This window comes from Suricata suricatta, chromosome 2, assembly GCF_006229205.1.
Source record: "Suricata suricatta isolate VVHF042 chromosome 2, meerkat_22Aug2017_6uvM2_HiC, whole genome shotgun sequence".
Taxonomy (NCBI): Eukaryota; Metazoa; Chordata; class Mammalia; order Carnivora; family Herpestidae; genus Suricata; species Suricata suricatta.
This window is the reverse complement of record NC_043701.1, coordinates 114840439-114851826: the sequence shown is the minus strand read 5'-3', so window position 1 is coordinate 114851826 and position 11388 is coordinate 114840439. Positions and strand designations below refer to the sequence as shown.

Here is an 11388-nt window from a genome sequence, read left to right as displayed (position 1 = left end):
GGGCAATCATAATGAATATGCAATATTAAATCCTGATTTTCTTTTTTTTATTTTTTAATGTTTATTTTAGAGAGAGAGAAACAGCATGAGAGAGGGAGGAGCAGGGAGAGAGGGAGACACAGAATCCGAAGCAGGCTCCAGTCTCCCAGCTGTCAGCAGAGAGCCCAACGTGGGGCTCAAACTCATGAACTGTGAGATCATGACCTGAGCCAAAGTCGGAGGCTTAACCAACTGAGCCACCCAGGGACCCCCTAAATCCTGATTTTTTAATCAACATTGTATACTATCAGCTTTTTCCCACAGTAAGTATTCCATCACAAATAGTGTATTGGTACGTAACATTCTACTGCAAATAGATGTCATAATTTACTTAAGTATTTCCTCTCTGAATGATGGAATTTAACAAGTAATCTTGAAATCGAATGTAGATTAATGATGTGTGAACATTTTGCAAAAGGAACGTAACAAAGGAGACTTTCTATACCAAAATGCTAATATAGAATAGAAACTGTAATTGGTAAAACTATACTACTCATTGGGTGGAGTTGACGGGAATAGAATAAATAGCTCAGAAATTATGTTTAGTAAAAGTAATATCACAGGTGACATGTTCTATAAACACAAAGAATGACAGCCCAGAAACTACCAACTACTTCTCAGGAGAAAAAAAAAAAACTAAGTGAACATGGCAGGGAACAATTAAATAAATGATGGCGTGGCCTTACTTGTCTTTAAAACTCCCTTCACAGACCTGTCTATAGCCCTAAAGCAAGTTTTAAGGCAATAAAGTAGGTGGAAAACTTGAATCCCAGTCCAATTTAAAAAATTAGTTAAGAAGTTATAAAATTCTGTTGGTGAGTAAGTAGACAAGTATACAAAGAGGTGAAACAGTGGTAACTTTCTGGAAGTGGGGAGAAGGAAGGGAATAATTAGGAACTCACTTTTCACTGTTCTCTAGGATTTCCATGTTCTGTGAGTTTTGACAGCAAGATTTGTTGTTTGTGATTTTAGTATTTTTATTTTTTAATGTTTATTTATTTATTTAATGTATTTGTTTTTAATGTTTATTTATTTTTGAGAGAGAGAAAGAACACAAGCAGGGGAGGGGCAGAGAGAGAGGGAGAAACAGGATCCAGTGGGTTCCAGGCTGTGAGCAGTCAGCACACAGCCCATCACAGGGCTCAATCCCATGAACCATGAGATCATGATCTGAGCAGAAGTCAGAGGCTTAACCAACTGAGCCACCCAGGCACCCCAATTTTTCTTTATTTTTGAGAGAGAGAGAGAGAGCAAGCACGAGCATGAGCAAGAGAGGGACAGAGAGAGAAGAGAATACAGAATATGAAGCAAACTCCATGGTGTCAGCACAGAGCCTGACACAGGGCTTGAACTCACATACTGAGATCATGACCTGCGCCAAAGTTGGACTCTTAACCAACTGAGCAGCCCAGTTACCCCTGCTCTTTGTGATTTTAAAGAAAAGAAAAGAAACAGTTGATAGTGTGTGTGTGTGTGTGTGTGTGTGTGTTTAATGCTGCAGACATTACAATCAGTGAGAAACATCTCAGTCAGGCAGTTTCTGGTACTAACTTGTGACATCATAAATGCTAAGGTGAAATGTTTAGACTGTCCAAGTTTGGGCAAGGATATTTCATCTCTGACATTTACTAATTGCCTCATCATCCAAAACACTTAATAGTCAATCCAATGGAAATAGAATTTTATCCAGTTAAAATTTAGTGGGTGCTCCTGAGAAGAGGAGATGCTAGTGGTCAGTAGGCCTGTGCACACTTGAGGAGAACATAATTATGAGTTCATGGTGAATATTTAAAATGCACATGAGATGCAAACACCAAAATTTTGTGTAACAATTACCTACCCCACCAATGGGACAAGAGCTGTTGGCGTTATCACAGGAGTCTCCCGTGTTGACACAACGTGGGCCAAGAATATTGGGGGACACATCTCCGAGGTTTGATGAAGCAAAGGCTGCTACATATGGTCCCTGCCAAAAGAAACAGCCAATTGCCTGTCATTCTTTCTTTTTCCCGTAATGAATTCCATTAAAACTGTGAACATTCCATCACTCTGGTGAACTCTTCAAATCCATTTGAACACAATAGACGGAGGAGGTATAACATTCTGAGAAATTTTCTGAAAAAATTCACATTGCAGTCAGCATACATATTATCATTCAGGATATTCCGATAACCAATACAGCTGTTTCAAGTAGGAAAGGTTCAACGCTGGGCCACCAACAGAAACATTTTGACAAGAAAAGCTGTGTACAACAACATATTATAAAATGCTGACTCATCAAACTTTCCTCCGATATTGTGCCTGGAGCTCAGAGGTCCATTTCTCCTTGAAAAATAAATATCCTACTGGCTTAAAAAGAATATATGAATCTAGATATTCCTGTGGCAAAAGTGAACCTAAATATAGCATTCACCATCCAGATCTACCTCTGTGTATCTTTTCTTTTAGCTCCTCAATCTGAAGCAACAGCACATAGCCTTTTAGTGGTGTAAGACTTTAGCCTCAACCCAGCTGATCTTACTCCACCTTCCATGTCTTCAATTTTCGTAGGGAAAGAGATAAGCAGGTATTGGAGATCATGTGTCTTTTTTTACACCAAAAAGATTACTTATTGCAAAGTGCCTAGCACCCAGCCAGTGATCATAAATGGGAATGTCCTGTCTTTTTCCTAAAATACAGGCTAAAATGAAAACAAAATTGCTGTTTTGTCAACAGGGAGTTAAAATATCACACCAAACGTGAATGGGGCTAATAGCTTTTGTATCATTGCACCTTTCAGACATTTATCCTAGCCAAGTATCCTAGCCAAGGGCCTGGGGCTCTTATCTTCTTATATTCTTCACCATTTGGGACTTGGACCCTAGGATCAAACAGAGCAGGGCCTCCCCTCCCCTCACCACTTAGCTATTTGTAGTCAGTAATTTACATGGAGCTTAGGAGATTTCTGAGGTACATGGACTGGGTTCTAGCCCCCATCTCTGATTCCATTCCTTATTGCATTTCAGAGTTAAAATAACAAGTCTGGTAGATTAGGGTCGTCTTTCATTTGGGCCTTAATTAAGAGAAAGTATAAAAACTCCTTATAAGGAAATTCACCATGAACAGGGAAATCTGGACCAGCAAATAAGACTCATCGCCTGTCCCATCCTCATTCAGGTTCTTAACACTACTCATAATACTTAATACTTGATAGCTCTGAAAAGAAGAGTAAACACCAACACAGTTTATCGTATTTCTAAGTCAATCAAAAAGTATTATATATTGCAAAAATCTTGAGCTTGTCCTTCCCTCTCCAACTAATTGTAAGCTTATGAAGCCACCAATATAAGTAGTATCTGACACCATTCGTCAATTTTAATTTTTCTTTCCCTCTCAGGGAGGATGGAGAAATCTTTTTATACGAGCATGTTAGTACGTGAGGTGCTTAATGACACTTTACACTGAAGATTTGAATCAGCTGTTCTGAGCATTGTATGAATGATGAAATAATGAATTAAGATGGGGCTTTCAATGACACAAATTCTCACCTGTCCAGGTAGATATCCTTTGTTCTTCTCTTGCTCAAAAAGGTAAGAGGCATAGCCCATGTTGTCACTATTGACAAGATGATTGGTATTGTTCATGCTGACTGGGTGAATGGCAAACCAGCTATAAAAAGAAAAAAATCCCTCAGCTCATGAACAGAACCAGAGAATAGAGCCAAAAGCAAATGCCTGGGGGCTTCCATTTTCTCCAGCAAGGAAAAAACTTTACTTAATGACAGGCATTGCACATTTAGGTTCTTTCACTGATGATGAGTTTAGATTACTAATGATATACTCAAAAAGCCTAGTCATTTACTTAAATTTAAAATACAAAACTATGTTTTTAACTATTTTATCTTCACTATCATCATCTTTGTCATACACTTTTTTTCAATGTTTATTTTTGAGAGAGAGAGAGAGAGAGAGAGAGAGAGAGAGAGACAGTGAGAGCAGGGAGGGCTAGAGAGAGAGAGGGAGACACAGAATCTGAAGCAGGCTCCAGGCTCTGAGCTGTCAGCACAGAGCCCAATGTGGGGCTCGAACCCACGAACCATGAGATCATGACCTGAGCTGAAATCAGAAGCTCAACCAATAAGCCACCCAGGTGCCCCCATCATACGTTTTTAACAAGAGCCAAGAATGATCAGTGAACAGATGCTATACCTGACTCATGGGTGCAGACTTTGACCTTCAAGACAGGTGCACAGAATAATTCTTAAAGTCAATCCTATCTAATTCAGTGGACATTTGCTGAGAATCTGCCATGAGCCAAGTACTGAATACACTGCAGGTTACACCCAGGATCAGACAAAGGTGTGAACAAATGGCTTTAATACAGTGTGACACATGTTATAAAGAAATAGGCATAAAGTGTTTGGGGACCACAGATGACTAGCAATTAATTCTTAAGGGCATTCCAAGGAAAAGGAACAGCACAGCATGTGCACAGAGGTGTTATAGAGCCTGCTATACATAATTTGATGTAGCCATATGCATAGTAATACCTTGTTTAAGTATAGAGCTACAAGGTCTACAAACTAATTTCACATCTGCTTCCTTCCTGGAACGTCACAACATCTCTGGAACACAGGCAGTTATTACCTCCACTCTGCAAGGTGTCTCAGAGAAGCCCAATAGTAGCTCATTTGTCATAGAAGACCATAGAGGTCTGGGTCTTGAGACACCTTGTCCAGTGGCCTTTGTAGGATCAAACCTCCACATGGGTAAAAAAACATACTCACAGAATGGAAGGCTGGAAAGCAAATTAACTAGAATGGATGCTCAAGAGAGATACTAATTCGTGAACTTTCAGGCCAATGTAGGATTTGTAAAAAAATTAAAAAAAATATTGTGTTGGTTTAATTCTTTGCTGAAGACTCAACATTTCAGCTCACATTCGTACTTGAGTAGTATAGCACACAAAACTGAACATTCACTTACTAGCTAGGGATGTTTTTAAACTTCAAGGTCATCATTCAGGATTCAGTTCTCATTGCCCAACAGATGCATGGATAAGTCAGAGATCACCAGCACAACGCCCATGGGGGCTGGGGAGGCAACACAGATGAGTTAAGCTGGTTGGTGCCATGGGGATGGGGGTGGACTGTGGACACCTGGAGGCACGTGCTTGGGTCTAAAGACCGTAGCCTCTATGATGCTGCTGCCAGATGCTGCCTAGTGAGAGTAAGGCAGTGCTGCCGGTCTTTTATAAATCCATGTTTTTGGAAAATATTTATCGATTTAAAAACTTTTTTATTTTTCAAGTTCATTTTGAGAGAGAGAGAGAGCATGTGTTCACATGCACACGTAGCTGCATGTGAGCAAGGGAGGGGCAGAGAGAGAGAGGGAAAGAGAATCCCAACCAGGCTCCATGCTTAGCACAGAGCCTGACTTGGGCCTCAGTCCCACGACTCTGGGATCATGACCTGAGCTGAAATTAAGAGTCAGATGCTTAACCAATGAGCCACCCAGGTACCCCTCAATTTAAAAACTCTGAATGAAGTAAACGGCATGAGAGGAAAGGGGTGAAGGTTGAGCAAAAGGGGTGAAGGGGAGTGGGAGTTATAGGCTTGCAGTTATGGAAGGAGTACATCATGGGGGTTAAAGGAACAGCATAGGGAAGAGAGTTGGTGGTCGTGTATAGGGTAGTATGGTGGCAGATGGTAGCTATGTGTGTGATGAGCATAGTATAACATATAGACAAGTTGGACCACTGTGTTGTACACCTAAAATTAATATAACACTGTGTGTTAACTATGCTCAATTAAAAATATTTAAATTAAAAACAAGAGAATAGCATGGAATGAAAGAAGGGAAAATCTTCCCAATTAAGGGACTTAATACACATAGCCAACAAATGTAGTTGGTGGACTCTTTGGATGCTGATTCAAATAAAACAACTGTAAAAAGGTCTTATTGATAAAATTAGGGGAAACTGAACATAGACTAGGTTTTAGGTCAGATTAGGAAACTATTTTTAATTCTGTTGGTGGTGATCATGGATTGTAGTTATATTTTTTTGCATTTTTTCCCATATAGAGATATACACTGAAATATTTATGAGTGAAATGATTTGATATCTAGTGTTTGCTTTTAAAACTCTAGCAAATCAGGGGTGCCTGGGTGGTTCAGTCAGTTAAGCCTCCGACTTCAGCCCAGGTCATGATCTTACAGTTCATGAGTTCGAGCCCTGTGTCAGGCTCTGTGCTGACAGCTCAGAACCTGGAGCCTGCTTCAGGGGTGTGTGTGTGTGTGTGTGTGTGTGTGTGTGTGTGTGTGCACCCCTCCTCCCCACACACTGTCTTTGTCTCTCTCAAAACATAAATATTAAAAAAAACTGAAAACTCCAGCAAAGCAAACCAAAAGGAGAGGAAGGATGAAACACAGTAGCAGAATATTGCTAATTCCTGAAGCTGGAAAACAGTTACATGGAGACTCAGAGACGAATCACTCTAAATTGGCATATATTTGAAAATTTCTATAATAGTTTTTTTTTCATTTTGACACCCATTTTGAATTTCTTTTTAAACAGCGTTAAACCAGTCATCAGTCTATAAGCTAAATTCAGTCCCAAAGGTATGTATTGCCACTGTGGAAAGGAACAGAATTTTAGGCTAAAGGTAGTTCTAAGCTCATGCCCTAAAGTGACTTGCAAAATTTCCCTATTTAAAAAATCCTTATACTAGTCTCCTGGATATGGTTTGTCTCCTTCTCCTAAAACTCAAGTGCCAGAGAAAATTCTAGTCAACTAGTGTTTTCCAGTTAGTTGGAAGTGTGTGTTTTTGCAGTTTTACTCCATTTAGTTTGGAAGGAAAATGCAGTGGTGGTTATGACGTTCCATGGATTCCCAACCAAAATACTTCTGTCTAATATGATTGCCCTGAGGTCAGCCAGCTTCAGCCAGGCTGCAATCTCTCTAGTGCAACTCATAGAACAATTTTATCAACATTGACTATCAGTTAGCACTGATGAGGTGAGGGATTTTATACACAGGATCTCATTTCATCCTAACAAGAATGCTTGGAGTCAGATGCTATCATTGTCCTTATTTTACGACTAAGGAAATGAGGTCTCAGAGTGATGCGGTGAGGAATCTGACCAAGGTCACACCTGTTGTAAGTCAAGAAGCAGGTCTAAGAGTCCAGGTGTCAGACCACAAAGCCAAGTTCTTATCTGCTGTGGGGTTCTGGCTCTGTTCCCTCTGCTCATTCACCTGCTCGTGCAATACACCATTAACTTTGATTCTGTGCCAGGCACAGAGACGTGGAGATGAGTGAGGCATCATCTTGCCCTTGAGAAATGAGAGAGAACATGACATCTGATCTGGGTCTTAAAAGATGAGTAGGAACTTGGCAAGGGGATCACTGGAGAAAACTCATTTGTAGCAAAGGCATGAAGATGTGTTTGGAAGATGGACGGTCATTCTGGCCATGGCATAATGGATAAAGGCAAGGAGAGTTGACAATTGTTCTTTTCATTCAATCAACATGAATTTATTAGCAGCCAATATGTGGTTGGCATTGTGTTAAACCCCAAGGAACATTGAGATCAGGTGTTCCCTGCAATCAGGGAACAACAACAATACCCATAGAGAAAGCAATTGCTAAGAACTTTAGTCTGCTAATTAGACTACAGACTTGAATTCTTATTGATTTCATGTATTTATTTGCATTTATTTTAGGCCTTGGAAAATTAATTGAAAATTTTTCCTCTATAAAACTGAAAAAATAAGTATTCAAAAAAGTTATTTGAACCTCAGAATGAGAAGATGCTGTATTTTTCCTCCTCTGGCCTTTGAAATATGTGCTGTTAACATATTAGCCTTGTCACAGCAACCAAAGTGCCACAGTAATAGATGAATATTTATAAAGATATGCAGAAAGGTCGTCATTTTAATTTAAGGGAGCAGCACTCACAATTTGTTTTATCCGGTCAAAAAAAAACCATTCTTCCAAGCAAAATTCAAAAGAGAGAAAATAAGGTTGAGGTAGTTTCAAAAGGGGTTCGAGTACAGACATACAGAGATAAATATGTGCCTGTTAATACACATTTCTAAATAATGATTACATCACAGCTAAAGCGGGGGTGTGCTTGAGTCAGCATGATGTAGTCAAGGTACCACAGAAGGTCCAGAGATTTGAGATTTTTATCCTACTCGGTAGCCTAGTTAAAATTTCTGAGTCCCTGTTGCCTAAGACTGAAAAATAGTACATTTGACTGTGCTCTGTGAATCAATAAACATCAAAGTAATAAAGAATATTATAATTCTTCTCTCCTCCAAGTTAATTGAGGCATTTCTAGGGCCTCTTTTAATTCAGACATGATGCACTTCTTACTCTGAAGCAGAAAAGAAATGCCAAATGCAAAGCTGAGCTTCTTTCAGTGTTCTACTACAGTAACAACCCCACCCCACACTCTATTCTCTCAAACCCAGGCCAACATGTGTAGCATGCAGGTTATGCCCTGCATGAAGATGTGCTGCAAACGGGGTAAATGGAGGCGGAAATCCAGCCCCTGGTCAGCTCGTGCAGCTATGTGTCTATGCCCAGGGGTGAGAGAGCTTTTGTAAATTGTGCACCAAGGTCCTATGTGCTAATCGCAGCCCTCTCCAACCTAATCATACACCAAGGAGGAAAGAGAATCCTGTACATCCATTCAAAGGTAGTGTTCATGGAGATGTGTAATAATATGGAAATTCTTTGGGCAAATACAATATAGGAAGTTGTAGTGGGTTGAACAGTGTCTCTTTCCCCCATATTCACATCCACCAGATCCTCAGAATGTGATCTTATGGGGAAATAGTCTTCAGGGATGTAAACAAGGTAAAGGGAAAGTAAACTCATACTGGCTCAGGTTGGGTCTTAAATCCAATGAGTAGGGTCCTCACAACAAGGAGGAAAGGGACAGCAAGACACCCAGAGGCATGGAGACACGGGCATTGTGAAGATGGGGGCCAAGATTGGAGTGATGTGTCCACCACCAGAACCTAGGAGAGACATAAGACAGGTTCTCCCTCAAAGCCCTCCAGGAAGAACCAACCCAACCACTTGATTTTGGACTTCTGGCCTCTTGATATGTGAGAGGGTAAATCTCTTGTTTTCAGTGAGCCAGTCTGTAGTACTTTGTGAAGGCACCCTTAACATACTACTCTTTAAATTTTTAATTTTATTCTTGAGAGAGAGAGAGAGAGAAAATGTGTGTGTGCATGTGTGTATGTGTGTGTGTGTGTGTGTGTGTGTGTGTGTGTGTGTGCTGTGAGCAGGGGAGGGGCAGAAAGAGAGAGAAGGAGACACAGAACCCAAAACAGGGTCCAGGTTCCAAGCTATCGGCACAGAGCTCGCTGCAGGGCTTGAACTCACAAACTGCAAGATCATCACCTGAGCCAAAGTTGGGGCTTAACCAGCTGAGCCACCCAGATGCCCTATGGCAGCCTAAAGACTCTAATACAGGGGTGCCTGGGTGGCTCAGTCAGTTCAGCAGCTGACTTCGGCTCAGCTTATGATCTCACAGTTTGTGGGTTCAAGCCCTGTGGCGGGCTCTGTGCTGACAGCTCAGAGCCTGGAGCCTGCTTCAGATTCTGTGTCTCCCTCTCTCTTTGCCCCTCCCTTGCTCATGCTCTGTGTCTCTCTCTCTCAAAAAATAAGCAAACTTTCAAAAAATATATAAGAAAAAAAAGAAACTAATACAGAGGCCACATGTTTTAGTGGCTAGGAATACTAGCTCTGGAGTCAGACACAAATTACCTCATCTATTCAAACCTCAGGGTCTATTTCTATAACATAATGATAATAGTAGTATTTATCTCACAACATTTGCCAACTAAGGGAACAAATACATCTAAAGGGTTTAGCCTAAAGATGGAACAGATTATCACCATGATGATGTGGACCATGGTGATCCTGATGTTGCTACTGCTGCTGAAACTGATGGCCAGGATGATGATGGTGGTGATGATTGTAATGGGAAAAGATACAAACCTCTAGGAGCGCCTGCACGGCTATGTTGGTTAAATGTCTGACTTTAGCTCAGGTCATCATCTCACGGTTCATGAGTTCAAGCCCAGCATCGGGCTCTGTGCTGACAGCTTGGAGCCTGGAACCTGCTTCAATTCTGTGTCTCCCTCTCTCTCTGCCCCTCCCCCACTGATGTACCATCTCTTAATCTCTCTCTCTCTCAAAAATAAACAAAACATTTTAAAAACATATACAAAGTCCTGTGTGTATTTCATGATTAACACAATACTAAAATCTATGATGTGTGTGTACCTGTGTGTTCAACATATGTATATTCAACCATATCATATGTGCAATGAAATAATTAAATGAAGAAACTCTGCCCTCTTGTGGCAGAGATTGAATGGCTTATAAAATACCTGAAGTGCTTGGGGTGCCTGGGTGGCTCAGTCGGTTAGGTGTTAGACTCTTGACTTTGGCTCAGGTCATGATATCACAGTTTTGTGAGATCCAATGCCCATCAGGCTCCACGCTGATGGTACAGAGTCTGTTTGGGATTCTCTCCCTCTCTCTACCTCTCCCCTGCTCGTGTGTTCTCTCTCTCTCTCTCTCTCAAAAACAAAACAGAAACAAGAAAGATGTCCTCTACTTCACCCCATATCACTAGCAAAACAGGACATATCAATAGCCCTGGCCAATAACATGCATTCAGAGGGGCTACCCAGTTTTTATTGGACTTTGCGTGTGCAGGGAGTGTGAACATCGGAAGTCTTGAATGTGGTAAGCCCCTGGAATGTCATGGTCTGTCCATTGTGGCACCTGGCATGAATTACCCTGATTAACACACCATTTGTTCACCTCCCTCAGTGTCCTCCTCACCCACCCTACTGCAAACTATTTGGGGAAGAAGAGGAAAGTGTGCATTATACTAGAAGTTACTGGATGCAAAGAACGCCCTTAATTTTAAATAAGCAGATATAGTGAATACAGACCAGACTGCCCCAAATAATGACAATGAGTTTTGCACAGAGAGCCTTTCTGAAGTTACAGGTAAACTTGGTGGCCTGTTTTCCTGGGAAACTTTCCTACCCTCTCTCTTCCAGAGAGCAGATGTACACGCTCAACTATTTGTTTTATCTTCCAAAAGTTCTGGATGAAAAAGTCCCTCCCAATAACATTATTGGGGAGATACCTGCTTTAGGTGGATCCCGTTAAGCCACTGCAATCCAAATGCTTATATCCTAAATGATAGGATTAAACAATCAACAAAAGTGGAACAAGAAATGGCCAAAAGAGTGTTTCTAAACTCCAGCCTAGGGGGAGCAGCAAGATGGCGGAGAAGTAGGGAGCTCTGTGGTCTCTGCCCTACCCCC

At 41.0% G+C, this 11388-nt stretch overlaps 1 protein-coding gene across 1 annotated transcript in view; it reads right to left on the bottom strand.

Annotated features, from left to right (window-relative positions):
- The window catches only part of ASAH2 (N-acylsphingosine amidohydrolase 2), a 73475-nt gene that overhangs the window by 29976 nt on the left and 32111 nt on the right, over window positions 1-11388 (bottom strand). The window contains exons 7-8 of the mRNA XM_029919510.1: window positions 3567-3687; window positions 1880-2005 (exon numbers count right to left, since the gene is read on the bottom strand). Coding sequence (XP_029775370.1) covers window positions 1880-2005; window positions 3567-3687 — 247 coding nt within the window. The remainder of the gene's footprint in view (window positions 1-1879; window positions 2006-3566; window positions 3688-11388) is intronic.